The sequence below is a fragment of the Podarcis melisellensis genome, assembly GCF_964234715.1.
Source record: "Podarcis melisellensis genome assembly, chromosome: 8".
NCBI classification, from domain to species: Eukaryota; Metazoa; Chordata; class Lepidosauria; order Squamata; family Lacertidae; genus Podarcis; species Podarcis melisellensis.
The window spans coordinates 7,593,433-7,618,735 of NC_138540.1; the positions used below are offsets into that span (position 1 = coordinate 7,593,433).

Sequence of the window (25,303 nt, forward strand, 5' to 3'; positions counted from 1 at the left end):
AGATATAGTAAACTTGTTTTCTCCTGCCCTGGAGGCAAGGACCTGAACAATTGGCTTCAAGTAACACAAAAGGAGATTCCAGCTAAGCATCAGGAAGAACTTTCTGATGGTAAGGGCAGAGTGGCTGGATCAGAAAATTAAGTTTTAGTCTAACTGCATGTATTCAGGTGCTTAGGGTCAAGGTCAATGGCTGGAAGCACTTGGGCCAAAGCTGGTCCAGTGTGTGGGATGGCATGGCCTGCTTCTGCTCTTGCCAAAGGGGAGCAAGGGGACACTTTGAGCAATGCAACTGGCATGCAGGCTGCTGCAGACCCGCCATCCCTTTTCAGCCTGGAAAACTCGCTGTTGGCAATTGGAATTGGGCCTACTATTATGAAGATCGTGGCCACTGGTCCCATCACCTCCTGGGAAAAAGAAGGGGAAGAAATGGAGGCAGTGAGAGATTTTACTTTCTTGGGCTCCATTATCACTGCAGAAGGTGACAGCAGTCACGGAATTAAAAGACGCCTGCTTCTTGGGAGAAAAGCAATGAGAAACCTAGACAGCATCTTAAAAAGCAGAGATGTCACCTTGCCAACAAAGGTCCGTATAGTTAAAGCTATGGTTTTCCCAGTAGTGATGTATGGAAGTGAGAGCTGGACCATAAAGAAGGCTGATCGCCAAAGAATTGATGCTTTTGAATTCTGGTGCTGGAGGAGACTCTTGAGAGTCCCACGGACTGCAGGAAGATCAAACCTCTCCATTCTGAAGGAAATCAGCCCTGAGTGCTCACTGGAAGGACAGATCCTGAAGCTGAGGCTCCAATACTTTGGCCACCTCATGAGAAGAGAAGACTCCCTGGAAAAGACCCTGAAAGATGGAGGGCACAAGGAGAAGGGGACGATGACAGAGGGCAAGATGGTTGGACAGTGTTCTCGAAGCTACCAGCATGAGTTTGGCCAAACTGCAGGAGGCAGTGCAAGACAGGAGTGCCTGGCGCGCTCTGGTCCATGGAGTCACCAAGAGTCGGACACGACTAAACAACAACAACATTGGGCCTCAAGGTCGTTGCCACAGCAACAGCGCCATGCTTGTAATTCCTTCCCATGATGCCTCGGGGGCGGCGCTGTTCTACCCGAAGCGATTGGGGGAGCCGCCGCCGGCTTCAAGTCTGCAGCGGGATTTGACGAGGCTCCCGTCGTGCCTTGCGCCGTCTCCATAGCTACCGCTCGGCGGGCGTCCTCCGTTGCCTAGGCCGCGGCGGCCTCACCGGGAGGCGGGATGGGCCCCGGGTCGCCGCTGCGCTTCTTCCCGGGGCTCCTCGCGGCCTACCTTCTCCTGCCGCTGTCCTCGTCCACGGACGCGCCGGCAAGCGCGGCCCCCTCGGAGCCCCCGACCGGCTGGGATGAGGCCACGTCGGGGGCGCCGACAGCGGGTACCCCGCCTCACCCGACCCCTAGCCCCGGCCAGGCCTCCCCTAGTCCGGGCCCCGCCAGCAGCCCTGCGTGGACTTCCGACCCGGGCCCCGCCAGCAGCGAGCCCAGTCCGACAGACGCGGCGGGGGTGCCCGTCCCTTCGGAGCTGCCGGACCCCGGAACGACTCCCCGACCTGGTCCGTGGCCCGCGCCGGTGACCGACGGTGAGCCCCCAGCCCCGCCATGAGCGATGTGGGGAGGGTAGGAAAGGGAAGAGGCGGGAGGCCCGGCGGCTAAATGGAGCCTCCAGAGACAGGGGGAGTCTACCTCGGAACCGCAGCGCCGGCTCGACAGAGGGGCGTCTCTACGTGCCCAGTTTCCTGGAGGTCCCCGTCGCAGTCGCTGTTCAAAGTAGGATGCTGAGCAGTGCGGACTTCTGGCCCCGTCAGTGGTGCAGTTCTGATGTTCTTATACACGTGTATTTTTTTCAATTTTTTAAAAATCAATTTTCCAATTTTTTTTAAACAAACAAACATAAATTCCAACTGCATATAAACCAATCTTAGTAACATGGTTAAGTGACTTCCTCGAATTCCCCTCGGTGAATTTCAGTGTATATCATTATAACAGTTTTCCAAAACCAATTTTCTCATAAAATTAACTTAATCACTTAGCATATTTTTTTCTTTCTATTTTAAATTTAAACATATTAATCTCTTAACATGACCTGTCTGGTATTTGCAAGTTTTTCCAATTACATTATCTTAACATATTTAACTACCGTATTTTTCGCCCTATAGGACGCACTTTCCCCCTCCAAAAATGAAGGGGAAATGTGTGTGCGTCCTATGGGGCAAATGCAGGCTTTCGCTGAAGCCTGGAGAGCGAGAGGGGTCGGTGTGCACCGACCCCTCTCGCTCTCCAGGCTTCAGGAGAGCCCCACCGCCAGCCCCACAAGCACGGGGGACAGCGGGGAGGCGGAACGCCGCCATCCCGCTGTCCCCCGACCTGGTTTGGAGGCTGGTGGCGGGAGAAGCCTGCTCCTCCCCGTTGCCAGCCCCGCAAACTCGGGGGACAGCGGGAGAGGCGCGGCGCGCCTTTCCCGTTGTCCCCCGACTTGGTTAGAAGGCTGGCGGCGGGAGAAGCATGTTCCTCCCCGTCGCCAGCCCCGCAAACTCGGGGGACAGCCAGGGGGGCATTTCCCCCCCAAAAAAACTAGGTGCGTCCTATGGGCCGGTGCGCCTTATGGGGTGAAAAATATGGTAAATAGTCTTTGAATTTCATCCATTCCTCCTGGTACTCCTCTTTCTCCTGGTTGCGGACTCTTCCAGTCAGGTCGGCTAGTTCCGAAAAATCCATCATCTTCATCTGCCATTCCTCCACTATAGGGACTCCTTGTGTTTTCCAATTCTTAGCTAACAAAATTATTGCTGCAGTTGTGGCATACAAAAACAGTTTAACATCTTTCTTGGGCAATTCTAAACCTGTTATACCAAGAAGAAAGGCCTCTGGTTTCTTAACAGATATATATTTCAATATTTTTTTCAATTCATTATAAATCTTCTCCCAGAAGTCTTTCACCTTGGGGCAGGTCCACCACATATGATAAAAGGTACCCTCCTTTTCTTTACATTTCCAGTTTAGATTATCACTGTTATGATAGATCTTTGCTTAATTTCTTATACACGTGTATTGCACAAGTTCAGCCCCTGCTGCTCGGAAGCCGCATCGCTCTGCATTTTGATAGTGTTGGAGGGACACCCGACTTCAGGTACCTCTTGCAAGTGCATGCAGCTGGTTGCTCTCTGCCACGGGTGGAAGGATGAAGAACCAGGTGGACCTTTTGGTTTGCTCTGGTGGGCTCTTCTCAGTGCGGATGAGCAGCACAGCAGATTATGCAGAGCTGTTTTAAAATTAAGGTAAAGGTAAAGGTACCCCTGCCCATACGGGCCAGTCTTGACAGACTCTAGGGTTGTGCGCTCATCTCACTCTAGAGGCCGGGAGCCGGCGCCGTCCGCAGATACTTCCGGGTCACATGGCCAGTGTGACATCGCTGCTCTGGCGAGCCTGCACCAGCGCAGTACACGGAACCCCGTTTACCTTCCCGCTATAAAGCGGTACCTATTTATCTACTTGCACTTTTTTAAGGGTGCTTTCGAACTGCTAGGTGGGCAGGAGCTGGGACCGAAAGACGGGAGCTCACCCCGCCACGGGGATTCGAACCACTGATCATACGATCAGTCCGAGGCACTGTGGTTTTACCCACAGCGCCACCCGCGTCCACCCGTTTTAAAATTAGATACCATAAAACAAGCCCATTGGAAACCAAAAGCATTAAAAATCTTTAAAACAATGGGGATGGAGCCAGCTAAGTCATAATTATGTCAGGTTCATTTATTTAAGTATGACCCTATTTCAGTATCCCCATTTCAGTATTTCTGCCCCCTTATTGTACATTCATATAAACACAAATTACTAGTATTAAAATGCACACAATAAGCTGCATGAATATGGAGAAGAAGATTTTGAGAGACTATGCATGAAAGCAAGTCCTTCAAACCTTCTGGTTTTGTGGCTCTGTATATAATAGAAGAAAGAAGTTGGGCCGTATCCAGTATTGCGCCTGGAAGAGGGACTTCCTTGCCCCCCCCCCTAGGTTTAACATTCAGTACTATTTGTGAAAACCTGTTTGTTTTCAGTGGCCGAGTTGTGTGTCTGTGACCTCCTGGTGGACCAGTGTGATGTAAATTGTTGCTGTGACCCCATATGCACTGCTGCAGATTTCAGCCTCTTCACTATGTGTTCAGTTCCTGTTGTCACGTAAGTGCTTGCACATGCATCATGGCTTGAAATATAAAGATGCAACTTTGAACAGATTCATAAGTTCAAGAAGGGTCTGTGCTGCAGTACAACCTCAGAATATCTATAGGCATATGTCTGCCTAAAAACCAGTCTGTAACCCCAGTGCAGCTTCTGAGTGGAATGGAAAGAAGAGCTGGTTCAAATATGCAGCTTTGAACATGGCTTGCAGGACTGTACCACCCCAAAATACTTGGGGGGGGGGGAGAGGTAATTTCTCTGGAAGCTTCCCCACATCAGAATGTGCATGAATGTGAAAGGTCAGCACATCAGTCTCTCTGATGGATGAGCGTTCCATATACAGTGGTTTTGAAATGGAGACGTGTCCCTCTGAGTATTATGAGATGGTACAGCCCCATAAGAGTAAGCAGCTACATGTTTGAATTGACCCCCCCCCCCCGCTTTCCATTCAGGAACTTTTATTTTAATAGTATTCAAATAAAATAATTTTATTTTAGTTTAGATATTAAGAAATGGTGCTTGAGACAGAAAATACAGATTTTGTATCTCTGTTGGGCTGAAATATTTTTCTCATTCTCTTTTTAAAAATCTCTGGGTGCCTTTTTCAGCTGAAGAGCAGAGTAAAAAATATTTGAATCAGAAGAAAGCTTTTTTTCCTGGGGTATTTCTTAACAGGGCTGTGTTGAAAAGGGAAAGCCATTTTTCACAAGAAGGCAATCCAGGCTATTGACTAAGAGGAGTAGATTATAGAAACTGAGCAAGTATAGCTGAGTTTGCTCACATGCGGTAATGTTGCCAAACTTCTACTAGCCAAGAAAAGAACTATCTTGCCTTCTCAACCCCTTTTCTGACTTCTAGGATGTTGCTGACCGTTACCCACAGTTTTTCAAGCTAGCCTTGCAGGTGTTAAAGCCACAAACTCACTGTAAAGTGCCAAATGATGTTCTCTGAATATGTAGAGTTGTGCATTTCTGCTATGTGATCAATTGCACAAAATCCAGCACAAAATTCCTGGCTTTGATATCCCAGAATTAATTAAGAAGAAGCGTAGCAATGCTTTTCATATCTCCATACCGGAAGGATAATTCTCTACCCATCGAGGGATCTTTTGTTAGGATGCATTTATGTATACAGCATGTGCTATTCGTGTCCCACTGCTGCCCCCGCTCTGTCTTATTAAAGCACCACATATTATGCATGGGGAGCTTTGCTCTGGTTTTCTTTCTCTAGGCAATCTAGCTGCTTTCCTCTTAACAGCTGTTTATGCCTCTGGTATTTTTGTATGTTGTGAATGAGACAACCAAATAAAGCCAGGCTGGTTGGTGGCATTTTTGTTGAATACAAATATGCCAGCAAGTTTTTATTGCAGCATTCAGGGCTTGAAACACCGGTTTTGTTCACTTTTTTTTTTAAAGAAGAAGATTGCTTGAAATAACTGTGAATTCTGGGGACAAAAGGCCACCCTTATCAAACTATTCCCTTCTCTATACATCAGCCCAATCTCACTGTGAGGGCTTATTTCCAGCTCTGTGGGAAATGAATCATCCCATCACTGGGATTGATGCTTGCCATTGTTCTGGCCCACATTGCTGATTGCCACCCACGTTCAGGTACTTTCAGAGCTCTTAGAGACAGCAAAGCAAAAATGTATTGAATTTTAGATGAATTTTCTGTTATGAAAAGAAATGTGGCCTTGCCAGTCGAGAGGCAAATCACATGTGTTTATGTTCTGTGCTGTTCCCTCTGGAAAGTGCTGCTAAAATGTCAGGCATTGTACACAAACACCTCCTTGCATTGCCATTCTTCTTACCGATAATCACTTATTAACAACAAATACAAGTTGGAACTAAGGAAAAATTAGAAACCTAAGCTTAAAACGAACGACAGAGGTGGCGGTTGAAGCCGCTACCAGGGAGCTGACCTATAATGTGCTCTCACTGTTTCTGTGAAACTCTTCAGAGGCTCAGCTCCATTCTCATTGGTCATAGCAGTAATCACATGTATCAGGTGAGACAAAAGATTGACTCAAGCCTATGTGACTGAGCCAGGATTTGAATCTAGCCCTCAGCAGAGTAGGGCTGGGCAATATCAACTTTTCAACATTGCAATGTATCACCAGCCAAACATCTCACTATGATGTTGAAAAGTGGAGGGAGGAATAAGCTGCATTGGCCCAGGCCCTGTGAGACACTGGGGTGAAACCGCCTCCGCTCTCTCTTCACACACCTGCCATTTGGGTGGCAGAAAAAATCAGAAATTCTCCACAGAGACAACTAAGGTCCGTGCAGTTTGTTCCAGTTTGGCTTCTGCTGCTGTTCAGAGGTGGCCACGCATTTACACTTCTAGTAAATAGAAAGCTTTCCTTTCTCATACAGGAAACCATTCATTACTTTTAACAGTTTTATTTTCATAGGGCTAAAAAGGAATATACATATATAAACAGATAATATCACTCCAAAGGAAGGTTGCAGCTTGAAAATCTATTGAACTGTATCTAATATTCCTTGTTAATCTCCTTTGTATGATTTGATATTGTTGCATGATATCGGTAAGGGTCTCCAGCTGTTTTAGACCCTTTTCCCAGAATCATTTGCAATAAATTATCTTTATCATTTATATGCCTTGTTTTTAGTGTCTGAGGCTTGAGTGGTGAGCTATAATAGCACGTGGTTGCTGCAGTGTTATGTCTGGTGCCAAAAGCATTCCTTGGGCTGCTCCTGCCCTGTGTTATAAGGATGTCTCATGTGAGAAGAGGTTTGTTTGGTTTTTTAGCTTTAATTTTTATGTTTGTTTCCCCCGCAGAGGTGACAGGCATCTCTGCAGGCAGCAAGAAGCTCTCTATTCAATAGATCCAACAGCGCATCCTCCAGAGAGGATCTTTCAATTAGCCGACAAGGTCAACCCCAGCATTTTCTGTATTCAGTCCACCAACAGTAAGTAGAGCCAAGTCGGGCATGAACCTCTTGTCTGGTTGATTCTTCAAAGGCCTTGTGTTGAGGGTTGAGATGAAGAGAGAAAGAAGAAGCCTGTCATCTGTGTGTGTGTGCGCGCGCGCGTGCGTGCGTGCGTGCGCGCATACACACACGGTGGAGAGAGGATGAAAGGGAGACATACAATGTGCCACTCACTAATCTCCAACTTCATACTTTCTCTGTGGAATTCCTTTGCCAGCAATACAGTCATTTTCTCGCAGTGTGTCAGAACTTCCTTCAAGACACTTTAAAGCGTATAGTTGGCTCTTCCTTAGTCTGCTCTGTTTGTCTTTAGATGCCTCTGTATAATATGGCAATGTTATTTTACTGTTTTATATTTTTGCCCCTATAATTTATCCCAATTATTTTATTATATCCTGCCTTTCAAAATACAAATCCTTCAAAGGTACCTTACAGAAAGCGGTAAACTACCGTATTTTTTGCTCTATAAGACTCACTTTTTCCCTCCTAAAAAGTAAGGGGAAATGTGTCTGCGTCTTATGGAGCGAATGCAGGCTGCGCAGCTATCCCAGAAGCCAGAACAGCAAGAGGGATTGCTGCTTTCACTGCGCAGCGATCCCTCTTGCTGTTCTGGCTTCTGAGATTCAGAATATTTTTTTTCTTGTTTTCCTCCTCCAAAAACTAGGTGCGTCTTGTGGTCTGGTGCATCTTATAGAGTGAAAAATACGGTACTTACCAAAAAGCACCCCCCAATACTTCTTGCTTCTTGCAAACTGCCTTCAGTATGTAAATGAAGGGGGGCTTTAAAAATCTTTTTAAAGTGTTTATTGTTCGTTTGTTTTTTATTTGTGTTATTTTTGTTGAAAAATCAAGAAAATATAAAAAACACTTTAAATAATAAAATAAGTATTTCATTAATACAGTTGATTAACTTTAGAGGGATTTATAGCAGGGTTGGGAAACTAGCCCTCCAGATGCTTCTGGACTTCAGCTTTCATGACTATTGGCCGTGCTGGCTGGAGCTTAAGGGTCAGTATCTAGCAGCTGTTTGGAAGGCCACAGGTCCTCACCCCTGTTCTGTAGGGTGATACCCAACATCAATTTATTTGATTTCAATGTGTCAACTCTTGAGTACGACTAACATCTGAATATCGCCCCGTCCTGAAGACTTGAAATTGGTAGCAAAAGCTAAAAGCAGCCAAATACACCTGAGTGTGTTTCCATTGGTTCTTCTCTAGTCTTCCAGCCCCTGTTAACCTGTCTCCTGGACATCACTGTTCCTGCTTTTTGTACATTTATAGGGAGCAGGCGTGCCATCTCCTGTGGGCCAAGATGTCTTGGGCCTCCTCAGTGTTGAGGGGCCTTCATGCCGGCATGTTCCTTTGACGATCACCAGAGCGCCTCCGTCAAAGGTGTGCTGGCGATCTCTGCCAGGGAGCCGGTTCGCCCTGGCACATCCTTTTGCTGTTCACCAGGGCTCCATCTGGGAAGGTGTGCTAGTGATCTCTGCCAGGGATGTGGTGGGATGAAGTGTCTTCTCCCTGGTGCGTCCTATTCATTATCACTAAGGTGCCTTCTGCACTAAAGCGCTTCGGCAGAGGGGGAGTAGGTGGCCTTGCTGAGGCAGCCTCAGTCTCATGGCAGTGAACAAATAATAATAATAATAATTTATTATTTATACCCTGCCCATCTGGCTGAGTCTCCCCAGCCACTCTGGGCGGCTCCCAATCAAGTGTTAAAAACAGTACAGTGTTAAATATTAAAAACTTCCCTGAACGGGGCTTCCTTCAGATGTCTTTTAAAGAGAAGATAGCTGCTTATTTCATTCACATCTGAAGGGAGGGCGTTCCACAGGGCAGGCGCCACTACTGAAAAGGCCCTCTGTCTGGTTCCCTGTAACCTCACTTCTCGCAATGAGGGAACTGCCAGAAGGCCCTCGGTGCTGGATCTCAGTGTCCGGGCTGAACGATGGGGGTGGAGACGCTCCTCCAAGAAAGTGGGCAGTTGGGGGATGGTGGGCCAAGTCAGCCTGGTTGGGTTGCGGTGGCACGCATGTGACGTCATGCACGCACAATGCCCCCCCAAATGTTGGGTGCAACTCGCCGCCTCTGATAGGGGTAGACAAATTTCTTCACCTTATGGGATGGCCCATAGCATGGTCTCAATGGCCATTCACACATGCTCTTAAAGCAGTCTCTACCTTGTTTCCAATCTTGTTGTCCCAATATGTGGTGGCATTTTTCCTGTACGATCCCAGACTTGGGAAGAACTTCCATGAGTCCCAAAAGTTCAGTACAGTGGTACCTCGGGTTAAGTACTTAATTCGTTCCGGAGGTCCGTTCTTAACCTGAAACTGTACTTAACCAGAAGCTCCACTTTAGCTAATGGGGCCTCCTGCTGCCGCCGTGCCGCCAGAGCACAATTTCTGTTCTCATCCTGAAGCACTACTTCTGGGTTAGCGGAGTGTGTAACCTGAAGCGTATGTAACCCGAGGTACCACTGTAAAAATAAACTCCAAAATTCAGTTAAATGTACTACATTGAAGCACTTTTTCTTCTCTATCCATCTCCAGACAAAGCTGCTTTATCGTTCCAAGCTCCAGAAATACCTACTATGTACAATTTTGATAGGTTGCTTCAAGAATTTGGCGACAATACCTTTGGTATTGAAAGCAACCTTGCGCTGGTGGATGAGTTGGACACCCGGCAGGCTACAAGTACAAACAGTACCAGCAAGTACAAGGTAAAGTGGGGAGGTACATGTGTACACCCATTTCGTTAATTATTTATTCAAAGAAAGCTCTTTAGCCAGACTTTCAGAGTGGCTTACATATCAATGAAAAGAGCACAGTTTCTTTTTAGGCTTGCAGTCTAAAAAGACACAGCATCTGAGGAAAAGGGATGTGGAGGGAAAAGGGGAAAGCAAGCAAACTCAAGCACCATATCCTTAATGTCCCAAGGTTCTTAGCATTACCAGCTGGGAAGTGGGGTGCTTATAAAGGTAAAGGTACCCCTGCCCGTACGGGCCAGTCTTAACAGACTCTAGGGTTGTGCGCTCATCTCACTCTAGAGGCCGGGAGCCAGCGCTGTCCGCAGACACTTCCGGGTCACGTGGCCAGCGTGACGAAGCTGCTCCGGCGAACCGGCACCAAAGCAGCACACGGAAACGCCGTTTACCTTCCCGCTAGTAAGCGGTCCCTATTTATCTACTTGCACCCGGGGGTGCTTTCAAACTGCTAGGTTGGCTGGCGCTGGGACTGAGCAACGGGAGCGCACCCCGCCATGGGGATTCGAACCGCCGACCATGCGATCGGCAAGTCCTAGGCGCTGAGGTTTTACCCACAGCGCCACCCGCGTCCCTATAGCTTTATAGTTTTATAGTTCAAAAGGTGCTTATAGTTCAAAATAAAACCGCCTGTGTTTTTTGTTGACAGTATAACGATCCCATACAAACATCAGATGGGTTTCTAAGTCTCCCTGCTCCTCTCTTCCTCGCCTGGTGTACCCACAGCAACCCTGCAGGTCAGAGACTATGTGTTGTCCTTTCCTGGCTCTTTCTACCCTGCTATTTGGGCTTTAGCTGAACAACAACAAATATTGTTAATTTTGTAAATATGTAACCTGCCTTTCCACCAGATGGCGCTCAAGATAGCTAACAAATATTTTTATTTATTATTTATTAAATTTGCATACTGCCCTTCGTCCGAAGATCACAGGTTGTTTCACAACAAATAATATTATTATTACCACTACTAATATATCATATTGCTTAATAATGTCGTTTCTAAGTGTTGTTGCTGCTGTTATTATTCTGCAGTATAATCAATTAAATTGCAGTAAAATGTCAAGTAAAAAGCATAAAAGCAAGACAGGTTAAACATCAGTAAAACCAGGAGAGCAATTACTGAATCTCTGTGCCCATCGCAACATACTTACAGGCCAGCATGTCTAAACAAAAAGGTTCCTGTACGCTGGCTAAACATTTTAGTGGTTTTGTTTGACCGCGGATGGCAGTTGGATTTATTAGTAGCCTGAAAAAATATTTTTGGCACTTCTCTTGTATTTTGTGGTTTCTCCAGGGTTTCTTGTGAACCAGGCAGTGAAATGCAACACGATGATCACGGGAGATGCATGCACCACCTTGCCAGGCCTCAGCATGCAGTTCTACACCAGTTCTAGTGTTTTGGCTGTAGGTGATTATTTTGGGAACCAGCCAGAGGGTGGAATTTTGCATGTAACAAACTGAGGGGTGGGGTAGGAAATCAGGATGGCACATGTATCTGCTTTTTATTCAGAAATAAAAGTAAGCACCATTTGTAGCAGCAGCTATAACTTATGTTTTCAGGACCCCCAGTTTTCTAACAAGAATTGAATTTTATTAGTGGAGGATTCTGGGCTGGAGGTTTAATCGCTTGTCACTTTTGCGAAAGCTAATGCAGCTGTGTCTAAAATGCTTTTTCTCTATTATTCCCGCTAGGCACCAGAGTCAAGACTTGTGGTAAGTGTCTCTTTATTCTGTTTGAGAGATTTGCTGCTTATATGTGGGCACTATGTATTGGATATAGTCTCTTACTACACTGATGCTACAATCAAGGCTTAATTGCCTCCGAATTGACCTTCCAATTAAGTGGGGCTCTGAGTCAGCCGCCATACCAATGGTGTTGTTGTTGTTTAGTCGTTTAGTTGTGTCTGACTCTTCATGACCCCCTGGACCAGAGCACGCCAGGCACTTCTGTCTTCCACTGCCTCCCGCAGTTTGGTCAGACTCATGTTTGTAGCTTCGAGAACACTGTCCAACCATCTCGTCCTCTGTCGTCCCCTTCTCCTTGTGCCCTCCATCTTTCCCAACATCAGGGTCTTTTCCAGGGAATCTTCTCTTCTCATGAGGTGGCCAAAGTATTAGAGCCTCAGCTTCACGATCTGTCCTTCCAGTGAGCACTCAGAGCTAATTTCCTTAAGAATGAGTTACAGATAGGTAGCCGTGTTGGTCTGCCATAGTCAAAACAAAAAAATTCCTTCCAGTAGCACCTTAAAGACCAACTAAGTTAGTTCTTGGTATGAGCTTTCGTGTGCATGCACACTTCTGTATTCAACACCCCCTCCTGGTCTTTTCTGGAGGAAGGTGCTAGCAAAGCACATGCTGGGTTGGTGGGAGGGTTGCTGTTTAAAAGTGCCCTGAGCACCTTTGTAAAATGATGATTACGTACTCTCTCCCCATGCTGATCTTTCTGAAGAGGAGGGCCAGCTCAGAGAGGAGGAGCGTAGCTTCAAGTAGTAACATCCAAGCCTCTTCCTCCTCGTCCCTGTCCTTTTCCAAGGGGTCAGCAGGGAGGGGAGTGCTGGCTTAAATCTTCTTGGATAAAAGGCGCTCAAGCCTTCCCTTCTCTACTTACTCCTCTAAATGTTCCTAAGGTTGTGCGTGTGTTTTTGTTCCCCTCGGCATTTTTTGGATTTGTTTTCTTTCCTTCCTGTACACCAGAGCTTTCCAAGCTTTCTCCCACGGAAGCTCTGTGCGTCAGTTTCTCAGCCATGCAAATGTGCTTTTCAGAGGGCACTCCCCTTGATAAAGCGCTGAGAAGCTTAGTGAATGTGCCAAGTTCTCTTTGCCTGGTTTGTGCGCTAAATTGCAGCCAGCTGGATTTGTTGAGGCTGCTCTGTTGTATTTTTACAGGTGAATGTCACCATCCAGTCCATAACCGTGCAGAGTCCGGAGGGGCTGCGCACGCGTCTGAAGAACACTGATGCTCTGATTCTCCCCACATTAAATGGTCAGTCATGCAGTAATGTGGTTCTGGAGGTAAGTGTGCAGTTAGCATTTCAACTCAGCATTTCTTGAAAAGACAGGAGAAGAGGCTTGTACAGTGGTACCTGGGTTAAGTACTTAATTCGTTCTGGAGGTCTATTCTTAACCTGAAACTGTTCTTAACCCGAAGCACCACTTTAGCTAATGGGGCCTCCTGCTGCTGCCACGCCACTGGAGCACGATTTCTGTTCTGATCCTGAAGCAAAGTTCTTAACCTGAAGCACTATTTCTGGGTTAGCGGAGTCTGTAACCTGAAGCGTATGTAACCTGAAGCATATGTAACCCAAGGTACCACTGTACTCCATTCTGGAAACCGGGTGAAATGTAGAACTGCAATAATAATAATAATAATAATAATAATAATAATAATAATAATAATAATAATAATAATAATTTATTTATACCCCGCCTATCTGGCTGGGTTTCCCCAGCCACTCTGGGCGGCTTCCAACTGAATATTAAAAACAGTACAGCATCAGACATTAAAAACTTCCCTAAAGAGGGCTGCCTTCAGTTGTCTTTTAAAAGTAAAATAGTTGTTTATTGCTTTGACATCTGCTGGGAGGGCGTTCCACAGGGCAGGCGCCACTACCGAGAAAGCCCTCTGCCTGGTTCCCTGTAACCTTACTTCTTGCAATGAGGGAACCGCCAGAAGGCCCTCGGCGCTGGATCTCAGTGTCCGGGCTGAACGATGGGGGTGGAGACGCTCCTTCAGGTATACAGGACCGAGACCGTTTAGGGCTTTAAAGGTCAGCACCAACACTTTGAATTGTGCTCGGAAACGTACTGGGAGCCAATGCAGATCTCTCAGAACCGGTGTTATATGGTCCCTGCGGCCACTCCCAGTCACCAGTCTAGCTGCCGCATTCTGGATTAATTGCAGTTTCCGGGTCACCTTCAATGGTAGCCCCACGTAGAGCGCGTTGTAGTAGTGCAAGCGGGAGATAACTAGAGCATGCACCACTCTGGCAAGACAGTCCGTGGGCAGGTAGGGTCTTAGCCTGCGTACCAGGTGGAGCTGGTAGACAGCTGCCCTGGAAACAGAATTGACCTGTGCCTCCATGGACAGCTGTGAGTCCAAAATGACTCCCAGGCTGCACACCTGGTCCTTCAGGGGCACAGTTACTCCATTCAGGACCAGGGAATCCCCCACACCCGCCCGCCCCCTGTCCCCCCAAAACAGTACTTCTGTCTTGTCAGGATTCAATCCCAATCTGTTATCCGCCATCCATCCTCCAACTGTAAACAAACTTCATCAAAATAAAAAGCTGGGCCATGCAGACAAGTGGTCTGTTCTATTCCTTTTGGTCAACCCTTCTGACTTGCATTGAAATATAGCTGCTTTACTACCCTTGCCCTCTAGATTTGCAGTTATGAACATAAAATAGCAGACACATTGCCAACAGGCATGAAGAGCAGGTTCTGCTGGACCCATTTTCCTCAAAGGATCAGAAACCAAAGGACTCTCTGTTATGTCTAGAGCAGGCTCTGCTAAGGCTGCTCTGGAGAGTTCTCCCAGGAAACTCAAGACAGTGCCTTCATTCATTCATGCTGCATTTTCCCACTGGATTATGCCCAAGGCAGCTGATAACAACACTGGATGAACAATAGTAACAGTTAAAAACATAATATAAACCATCAAGCCCATTCTAAAATCCTACCTCATGGTGAAGCACTTTCAACTCAGCTGTGGAAAAAGCCTAATAACTACGTGGAACTGAGTTTGCTTGGTTTTCCTTAAAAAACTCCTATCCCTCATATTTCCAAAAAAGAATTCAATACTCCTTGCAACTATAAAATAGCAGCATAAAAACAAAACAGTACATAAAATCAACATCACAATAATGCAACAGTTAGAATATACAGTGGTACCTCGGGTTAAGTACTTAATTCGTTCTGGAGGTCCGTTCTTAACCTGAAACTGTTCTTAACCTGAAGCACCACTTTAGCTAGTGGGGCCTCCTGCTGCCGCCGCACCGCCTGAAGCCCAATTTCTGTTCTTATCCTGAAGCAAAATTCTTAACCTGAAGCACTATTTCTGGGTTAGCGGAGTGTGTAACCTGAAGTGTATGTAACCCGAGGTACCACTGTAAAGGAGAAATTTCAGCGAGCAGCCATCTTTCTCCCTCTGGGTTCCCCACCCCACATCAATATTTGGATTGTATGGGGCAAGGACCTGTATTTTGTTTCTGCTACATGATGAGGTGAAATGTATGCCCAGGGCACTATATAAATCGGATGGGCAGTCTTAAGCTCGAGGGCCAAAAGTGGCCCTCCAGGCCTCTCCATGTGGCCCTGGGTACTCTACCCAGGCCTCACCTCTTACCAGCCCTCCTTCACACCCTTGTGTGTCTTTGAACTCTTGATTTCCTGGACGGAAACTAGCCTGCTGAACAAAAGTAACATTTACATTTGTTGCTTTGCTCTCTTGTGTCTCTGGCCTTGCCAACTGGTGGCATGTGCCTTCCCCTGCAAGGTTGCCCAGATGGCAGTGTGGCCCTTGGTCTGAAAAAAGGGTTTCCCATCTCAGATATCTTACCTTGTTACATATAATAAAAATGTAAGGATGTCGCCATACTGCAGTTTGTGTAGCTGCTGAATGATGTGGGTTCAAACTGCCGCGTGACAACAGAACAGCAGCATTGGAGAGTGAAGAGGAGAGAGACATGGGCAGGCAAGCGAACAGGTGGGCAGCCCAGGCTAGCAGGACCAGCCGTGACAGGCTGGTGGAGCTCCCCACCTCACACTGACGCCCCCTTTTTGGCTTCAGTGACATTGGAGGCTGAGGAAGAAGGACATGGAGGCAGGAGGGGACTCCAGGCAAACAGCTGAGGAAGTCAGGACAGGTTGTGGCAGCTCCCCAGAAAGTGTCCTGGTTTCTTGTTGCTGCTCTTTGTTTCCCTTCTCCTCACCCTCCTAATTGGTGTTGTCGGCATGAGGTGGGCAGTATGATGTGGGGGGGCAGGATCAAGAGGAGAACGACGGAGAGAGTGTGATTTGGGTAAGCTGTAAGGCATGGGTAGGCAGACTAAGACCCGGGGGCCGGATCCAGCTCAATCGCCTTCTAAATCTGGCCTGCGGATGGTCCAGGAATCAGCGTGTTTTTACATGAGTAGAATGTGTGCTTTAATTTACCCCGTAATTTTCGCTCTATAACACGCACCCGACCATAACACGCACATACAGTGGTGCCCCGCAAGACGAATGCCTCGCAAGACGAAAAACCCGCAAGACGAAAGGGTTTTTCGGGTTTTGCGACGCTTCGCTAGACGATTTTCCCTATGGGCTTGCATCGCAAGACGAAAGCCCATAGGGAAATCTCGGGGACCTTTTTTTAAATGCTGGCGGTGGGGAGCAAAGCCTTTTTCCCCCCTCCGGACTTCAGAAGAGGTCCAGGAAGGCCGGCGGGGGCGAAAGGCTTTGCTCCCCACCGCCAGCATTTTAAAAGCGGTCCGGGATAGCAGGGAAGCGCTTCCCGCTATCCCGGACGGCTTTTGAAGGCAGGCAGGGGGGGCAAAGACTTTTGCCCCCCCCCGCCCGCCTTGGGAAGAGGTCCTGGACCTCTTCCCAAGGCGGGCGGGGGGCAAAAGTCTTTGCCCCCCCTGCCTGCCTAACCGGGGGCTTTTAAATCGCCCCGGGACTGTCCGGGGCGATTTAAAAGCCCCCGGACGGCTTTTGAAGCCTCCCCCCGCCGCCCGGCATCGGAACCATGTCCCGATGCCGGGCGACGGGGCGAGAAAGCCTCCCCCCGCCGCCCGGCTTCGGGGCATCGTCCCGATGCTGGGCGGCCGGGCAGGAACGCCTCCCCCCGCCGCCCGGCTTCGGGGCATCGTCCCGATGCCGGGCGGTGGGGCAGGAACGCCTCCCCCCGCCGCCCGGCATCGGGGCATCGTCCCGATGCCGGGCGGTGGGGCAGGAACGCCTCCCCCAGCCGCCTGGCTTCGGGGCATCGTCCCGATGCCGGGCGGTGGGGCAGGAACGCCTCCCCCAGCCGCCCGGCTTCGGGGCATCGTCCCGATGCCGGGCGGTGGGGCAGGAACGCCTCCCCCAGCCGCCCGGCTTCGGGGCATCGTTCCGATGCCGGGCGGTGAGGCAGGAACGCCTCCCCCCACCGCCCGGCATCGGAACGATGTCCCGAAGCCGGGCGGCCGGGCGAGAAAGCCTCCCCCCGCCGCCCGGCATCGGAACGATGTCCCGAAGCCGAGCGGCGGGGCGAGAAAGCCTTTGTCCCCCCTGCCTGCCTTCCCAGGGGCTTTTAAATCGCCCCGGACAGCGGAGAAGTCCTCCGCTGTCCCGGGCGATTTTAAAATGCCGCCCGCCAGAAGAGGTCGGGGGAAGGCGTTTTCCATAGGAACGCATTAATTGATTTTCAATGCATTCCTATGGAAAACCGTGCATCGCAAGACGAAAAACTCGCAAGACGAAGAGACTTGCGGAACGAATTAATTTCGTCTTGCGAGGCACCACTGTAGTTTTTAGAGGAGGAAAACAAGTAAAAAAAATTCTAAACGAAACAGTGGATGTATGATTTTTGTGCTTCATGCTGTGCCCACAGACATGTGATCTGACGGTGAGTTTGGGGTAGCCCAATGCAAAAATCTTGAGAATCCATGTGGATCCATGCTTTGTAACCACATTTTTGCACCACTGCGGCCCCAGGCAACAGTGGGTGCGTGATTTTTTTGGGTGCAAGCTGTAGCCATGGACATGCTATGTGATCTGATGGTGAATTTGGGGTGACCCAGTGCAAAAATCCTGAGGATCCATGTGGATCCGTGCTTTGTAACCAGGCTCTCTGTCCCTCTCTTCTCCCCACTCAGTGGCTCTTCTCCCGCTTTGCTGTTTCAAAGCGAGCCACAGAGGAGGGATGGAAGGGGAACCATGGATCCTCTGCTCACGACTGCAGCAGATCCCCCCGCCATCCGTAGGCATTCGCTCCATAACACACACAGACATTTCCCCTTACCTTCTAGGAGGAAAAAAGTGAGTGTTATGGAGCAAAAAAATACGGTAAAATGCATCTCTGGGTTATTTATGGGACATAGAAATTCGTTCATTCCCCTCCCCCAAAAAAATATAGTCCGGCCCCCCACATGGTCTGAGGGACGGTGGACCGGCCCCCTGCTAAAAAGGTTTGCTGACCCCTTCTGTAAGGGGAGTGGGGGCATGGTTTGGGGGATTGGCAGGGTTGGCGAGTGAAGTGGGCAGAGGTGGCAGCCCTTAGTAAATGATAAAGAGCTGTGGACTTTCCTATTAGTTAAGCTGCAAAACGTTACTTGTTTTTTGTATTCCAGGCAAGTTACCTTATTACCTTCACAGAGGCAGGTGAAATTGCCAGTGTAGGTGTATCTTTGATCCTGGGGACCATTAACATGATGGCACGTTTTGTATTGCAGTCCTTTGAGATCCGTTTCATTCAGGTAATTTCCCAAATTAATATTTTTGAGATCCAAAAAGATTTAACAAAACAAAAATTTAAAAAGGTTACACGATATTATAATATAACACAAATTCAATTACCGTGGCTGCATTCGTACCATACAATAACCAATCTATGTCTCCTCTGTGCATGGTTAATTTTGCACATTAATTTGTCTAAACATCCATAATCACCTCCTAATATGTTAGTCCTGATGATCATATGATTATTCTAGTTTTTTTTATCTTACAGAACTTAACAAACTTTAAAATAGCTCAGTCTGTATTTCACCCAACATTGTGTATAGGTTTTGATTACATCTTACACTTTTCCCAGTATCTAATAAATAAACTCCACTTCTCAACAAATCCGTTTTCTTGATATCGTCCTCCTCTGGCCCTTATTAAATTCGTTAATTTAATCATCTTGGTTTAATCATGCAAGCAATGTCCCAGATTCTTATTAACCCAAGCCTCTATTGACAGATGCTCTGACTTTTTCCAGTCTTGGCAGATAAACCTTTGGGCTGCAGCTTCCCAAAATATTTTTAATAACTTTGTGGGAAGCTGGTTTGTAACAATATTTTAGAGCTGAAGGCACAGCGATTTCAGTCGCTCAGTGTGTTCCTGTTTTCCTTCAAAGCATAGGTTCTGAAAATCGTTTGTACCTGTGTGTCTTCTGCATGTACCTGAAGCAACAATTTAATAATAACATGAGCTCAATTATTCAAATGGTTTACTGCTTAGAAAACAGTAATTCAGTTTATCTATAATCCTGAAGGAATTTTTTCCTATTAGCTGCTTTGCCACAAATGCTTAATGGAAAATTAAGTGGTATTGTATTTTATGTCCCCTCTGCACATAGCAAGAAACTCAACCTGTTCGTCTCAGCGGAAGCCCTGGTTATGTTGTTGGCCTACCAATAAAAGCTGGATTTCGGACTGCTGGATATCCTTTTTTCATGACTTATCACAGCTCTGCAGAACTGTCCCTGCCTGGGGAAAAGTTACATTTCATAGTGCTCATTTCTTTCAAGGCTGAATCAGTTCCGGATTATTTCTCTGAGAAATTTTAAGTTGTTCAATCCTGAAGACAGTAGTCCCATATGGGAAAGCATACTATGAAATTAGCAATTTCTAAATTTTCTCCTGAAAAAAGGTGCCAGACAGTCAGCACAGAATTAACCATCTTACTCCAGCACACACAACAGGGCATTGCCAACTATCTTGGCTGTTTTGGTTTTGTGAGTTTTAGTGGGATAATGGCCCAAGGTTTTTCTTTTGGTTTTGCCTGTTTTGCTTTTCTGAACTCACTGAGCTGGAAGAAGCCATGTCACACACACACATACACACCCCATCATTTTGTGGGTGATGCTTGGGTTTGGGCAAGCTGTTTAGAAGCTGGAGAGCTAGCTGGGCATGGTGGGGCTTGGGCTCTCTGTCCAGCGTGGGTAGAGGGCTGGAGGGCATTCTCCTGCCACCTCTGCATTCTTGCATCTGGCTTTTGGGGGAAGGGGCAGTCAGTAGCTCAATAGCAGGGCACAGGCTTTGTGCACATAAAGTTCCAGGATCAAAGAATGGCCACCACCTGGAGCAAGTAATAATGCTCTGACAATGTGTGACAAGGCAGTTCAGAAAATAATAATAATAATAATAATAATAATAATAATAATAATAATAATAATTTATACTGCACCCATCAGGCTGGGTTTCCCCAGACACTCTGGGCGGCTCCTAATCAAGTGTTAAAAACTAGGTAAAGGTAAAGGTACCCCTGCCCGTACGGGCCAGTCTTGACCGACTCTGGGGTTGTGCGCCCATCTCACTTAAGAGGCCAGGGGCCAGCGCTGTCCGGAGACACTTCCGGGTCACGTGGCCAGCGTGACAAAGCTGCATCTGGTGAGCCAGCGCAGCACACGGAAACGCCGTTTACCTTCCCGCCAGTAAGCTGTCTTATTTATCTACTTGCACCTGGGGGTGCTTTCGAACTGCTAGGTTGGCAGGCGCTGGGACTGAGCAACGGGAGCGCACCCCACCGCGGGGATTCGAACCACCGACCTTTCGATCGGCAAGCCCTAGGCGCTGAGGCTTTAACCCACAGCGCCACCCGCGTATAGTTAAAAACTATACAGCATTAAATATTAAAAACTTCCCTAAACAGGGCTGCCTTCAGATGTCTTCTAAAAGTTTGGTAGTTATTTTTCTCTTTGACATCTGGTGGGAGGGCATTCCACAGGGCCACCACCGAGAAGGCCCTCTGCCTGGTTCCCTGTAACCTCACTTCTCGCAGCAAGGGAACTACCAGAAGGCCCTCGGGACTGGACCTCAGTGTCCGGGCACAACGATGGAGGTGGAGACGGTCCTTCAGATTCTAGATGTTGTGCAGTTTCCTCTTGACTCTAAATATACATCTGGAATTGTTCAGAGCACAAATGAAGCTGGCCAGCTCACCCTCATGAAGAGCACACCTGCTCAGGATTGCTTAGCTGTAGAAGGAGTTAGAACCCCAATATTGTTTGGGTACAGCATGCTGTCTGGATGCCAACTACGGTAAGGGCTGAAACCAGTCTTGTACTTAGACATGCCATATGCCATTTCCTATTCTTAAAAGGTAAAGGGACCCCTGACAGTTAAGTCCAGTCACAAACGACTCTGGGGTTGCGGCGCTCATCTCGCTTTACAGGCCGAGGGAGCCGACGTTTGTCCGCAGACTTTTTCCCTGGGTCATGTGGCCAGCATGACTAAGCTGATTCTGACGCAATGGAACACTGAAACCAGAGCAGCACACGGAAACACCGTTTACCTTCCCGCCGGAACGGCACCTATTAATCTACTTGCACTTTTTGGGGTGCTTTCGAACTGCAAGGTTGGCAGGAGCTGAGACCGAGCAACGGGAGCTCACCCCATCATGGTGATTTGAACCGCCGACCTTTTGATCAGCAAGCCCAAGGCTCAGTGGTTTACACCACAGCGCCACCCGCGTCCCATTCCTATTCTTACTTCCATGTTTAATAAATTGTTTATCACAGTGTTGGGTTGCAAGGAAAATGCTGGCATCTCACTTAGCAGAGTGGCAGAGTTTCATGTCCCTTGGGTGCCTCCATCTTGAATTTTGGACTTTGCTTCAGCAAACATGGTCTAATACAGTTCCTTGACACACACAGACACTACTCCCTCCTCCTGCTGTGTCCCTTCCAATACCCTTTGCTTGGGCATTTCTAAAAGAAAGAGAGAGATCTCTCCTGCAATGATTTCAGATGTTGTGGCTGTAAAGCTGATTTCCAGCACGCCAGGGACAGGCCTGGCAGGCCCATGAGGCAAGGTAAAGCAAATGCCTCAGGTGGCTGGATCCACAGGGGCAGCAGATTGGGTAGCCAAGGAATGCATTGCCCGCTGCTGCTGTTGCAGCAACAGCTACATGCTCTTTGGTGACCAGAACTGCTGCTTCCTCAGCAGTAGCAACCCGCCCACCAACACATCTTCAGCATGACACTTATTCCTGGTATAGATCTTCAATCACCCCTTCTTCCCTGGTGTGTTGGGGGGGCATTTTGTGGTTCACTTCAGGTCCCAAAATGTCTTTGGTCAGCCCTGGCCAGTGGGGTGGGCACTTGCCACCCCCTGCTCAAAGTGTCATTCTGGCAAAACTGAGTTGCCAGCCAAGGTTGCATTTCCACTGTTAGAGCAATTGCCAGTTTACCAACCACAGACCCCCCCCTCTTTGTATTTATGCTAACTTCTTTGAAATGAATGAAACTCACCTTTTGACTCAGGTAGACAAAATGGAGGAATGAGAATGGTGTAAGTGATTTCTTGGGGTTTTTTTTTCTCTTTCCCCCCCTCCACCCCCAAATATACAACCCCGTCTTACATTGCCAGTATCACCGTCGCATTGAGTAGCCAAAGATGGGAATGGCGTAGTTAGACTGCTCCACAAGGAGCCTTTATGTGCTGCTCTTGAAGAGTGGTTCATTAGTTGGTTGCTGTCCAGCACTGTTGACACAGAAATTTCTTTTCTGAAAGAATTACCAAGGATGCAGACTGCAGGCTCTTGGCCCCAGCGCTCCTGAGTGTGCTGAAGGGTCAAAACTTCCCAGACTACGTGGCCTCTTTTGGAGATTCTCTGCCCCAGAATGAACTGGATTGGCTGCAAATTTCTAACAACGTCACCGAACCGGTAAGAGTATGCCTACCTTGCCCTAAGTCAATATGGGTAGCCATGAGGTAATTTTACTACTTTTGGCCCTCTGACTTCTTCACCTGACTCAACTGCATTTTAAGTTCCATCTTTATCTGAGGAAATGTAACAGCTGCAATCCAGGAGGGTCTTCAGTAGCATAAGTGGGGGTGGGGATCCATTTCAGGCAGTTGGAAGAAGCCTGAAGTTCTCTCTTTTTTGCCAATGATGCCTTGTAGCTAGCAAAACGTCTGTCTCCTTTTTCAGAGCACCTGCGAAATTCCCGTGTCGTTTCAGATAGAAGTGAAATGGACTAAATATGGCTCCTTAGTTAACCCCCAGGCGAAAATCGTGAGTCTCACGGCAACGGTAATGACAGCCGCCTTGCCCCAGGTGGGTGGTGATCTCCTGTGATAGAAGGGAGCTCCTCGCGTGTATTTTTAACTAAATTGGCTTTCGCACTTGCAAGGTTCCATGTCTGTGTATGAGACAGATGTCTTGCTAATGAAACTGGCTTTTCCCACTCAAAGGGAAATCTTGGCACGTTGAAGGTTCTGTTCGCGCTTCCGCTCTAAAGGTGGCATTGAAGTGGTCGCCCCAACATGCTCGGAAGGAAGCTTTATGGACTCCTGGGGTTCTGTAGGAGGATCTGCTAAGCAGCCATCCTTTTTAGCTGTGGCGGTTGCTGGAACCCTGCAAGTTCCTTGTGGCTAAACTGGAAAGAGGGAGGAAGGGACTCTCAGAAATATGGGTGGAATGGAAAAAGAAAGAGAGGGAGGGGAAAGAGAGAGGTCCTTCCCAGCAGCCTCTTTTCCCCAGCTGCCCCCTCCCCACCTTTGCACTCCAGAAGCCAGCCAGCCAATCATTCGGCATGGGAGAGACACTTCCACTAGCCTGTTTGGGCCTCTTTGCATTGCATGTTTCTTTCATTAGGTGCCTTGAGCTTTTATGTTGGCAAAGCAGGAGAATAAATGTGATTGAACAAGCAGCACGGGACTGCTGCTGAAAGCAACTGCTGCCCCCCTCTCCCCGTGGTACAGCTTGCTTTGCCCGCTGGTGCCCATGCCCTGTGTGAGTTCTCCCATGGCCACGTACCCTCGGAGCAGCCAGTGGTGTGGCGCTGGAGGTGGACTCAGGGTAGATTGTACTACATATTAAGGAGCAGAGGCAACAAGATGCAGAGTTGCCATTTTCAGCAGTAGCCCTGTGTTTCTTGCATTTTATCTCTCCAGCATGCCTGTTGTGTCTTCCTTTCAGTTCTGAAACTAGCTGCTGCTACACCCCCAATAGCTGGAAAGGAAATGTTTTTGTACTGAGTTGGTGCTCTAAACATGCACAGTCCTGATCTTAAAGCTCTCCTGACCTTGGCTCCTTATCATATATATTCTGCCAGCTAACACTGACACAACAACCTCTTTTATTTTGGAGCTCAGCATTTGACCTGTTCTGCATGATTCATTCTGTGAAGTGAAACATTTCTTTCCTGTCCCCAGAGTGAGGAATGCATCTTCCTGTCTCTTGCAGGTTGACTCAGGAAGCGAACAAACAATCCAGATCTTCAGCTCTGCCACTTTTGTTGACGTCTCTGCGCCTGCTGAGCCGGGTTACAAAGCACGACCAACCATCGAAGCCAACTTGCCCTTCGACTTTTTCTTCCCATTTGTTTAGTCGCAGCGTGAGCTGCTTCTTCCTTCCTTCCTTTTCTCTTTTTTTTATAAATATTTATTAAGATTTTTAAAGAAAAAAGAAAAAAGTACATTAATAATAAACAGTATTATTTTGCTTTAACAAAGTTTCCTGTCATCTTTGAACTTCCTCCCGCCTCCCGCTCCCATTTACGTCATTAATAAGTTTTTGTCAAGCAAATTATCATCTTATTTCCAACTTGTATACCAATAAAATACATTAAAATGATTGTCCTTCAACTTTGTTTCTCTTAATCTCTCTTGTCATCATTTCCTGATCTGTTTTAGTGATGGCCAATTGTTTATAACCAAGCATCTTTCTTAACATTCCATTAAATCACAATATTTTTGTAAATAAGTCTTAAATTTCTTCCAGTCCTCTTCCATCCTTTCTTCTCCCAGGTCTCGGATTCTGCCGGTCATCTCCGCCAGCTAAATATAGTCCATCAGTTGCATCTGCCATTCTTCCAGTGTGGGTAGATCTTGAGTTTTCCAGTTCTTGGCGAGTAATATCCTTGCTGCTGTTGTCGCATACATGAAAAATGTTCTGTCTTTCTTTAACACCTTCTGGTCGACAATGCCCAGGAGGAAGGCCTCTGGTTTCTTAGTGAAGGTATACTTAAATACCTTTTTCAGCTCATTATATATCATTTCCCAGAAGGCCTTCACCTTAGGGCAGGTCCACCAGAGGTGGTAAAATGTTCCTTCATTTTCCTTACATTTCCAGCATTTGTTATCTGACGAATGGTATATTTTGGCAAGTTTAACTGGGGTCATGTACCATCTGTATATCATTTTCATTACATTTTCTTTCAAAGCATTACATGCAGTAAAATTCAACCCAGTGGTCCACAACCTTTCCCAGTCCTCAAACATAATGTTATGCCCAATGTCCTGTGCCCATTTTATCATAGCCGACTTAACCATTTCGTCTTGTGTATTCCATTTCAACAGCAAGTTATACATTCTTGAAAGTACCTTAGTCTTAGGTTCTAGCAGCTCTGTTTCCAACTTCGATTTCTCCACCTGGAATCCTAACTTTTTGTCACTTTTAAAAACTTCCTTAATCTGAGCG

The 25,303-nt window shown here is 47.5% G+C and overlaps 1 protein-coding gene and 1 long non-coding RNA gene across 3 annotated transcripts; both read left to right on the forward strand.

The window, feature by feature from the left end:
- Positions 1-1,147: 1,147 nt before the first annotated feature.
- Positions 1,148-24,233, forward strand: TCTN1 (tectonic family member 1). Of its 2 annotated transcripts, XM_081922969.1 has the most exons (14): positions 1,157-1,618; positions 4,094-4,214; positions 7,017-7,147; positions 9,720-9,889; positions 10,581-10,668; positions 11,226-11,335; positions 11,624-11,644; positions 12,818-12,943; positions 18,244-18,369; positions 19,233-19,315; positions 20,776-20,916; positions 22,390-22,543; positions 22,811-22,936; positions 24,068-24,233. In XM_081922969.1, the coding sequence occupies exons 1-14, from the start codon at positions 1,261-1,263 to the stop codon at positions 24,209-24,211; spliced, it is 1,899 nt and encodes a 632-aa protein (XP_081779095.1). In that variant the 5' UTR covers positions 1,157-1,260; the 3' UTR covers positions 24,212-24,233. The 2 variants fall into 2 exon arrangements, with proteins under 2 accessions (XP_081779096.1, XP_081779095.1); XM_081922970.1 differs by lacking the exon at positions 22,811-22,936 and having other exon boundaries at positions 1,148-1,618.
- Positions 14,193-18,233, forward strand: LOC309376586. The gene is made up of 3 exons (XR_014171246.1): positions 14,193-14,801; positions 15,031-15,962; positions 18,104-18,233. It is a non-coding gene; the product is annotated as an uncharacterized lncRNA (long non-coding RNA).
- Positions 24,234-25,303: the final 1,070 nt, after the last annotated feature.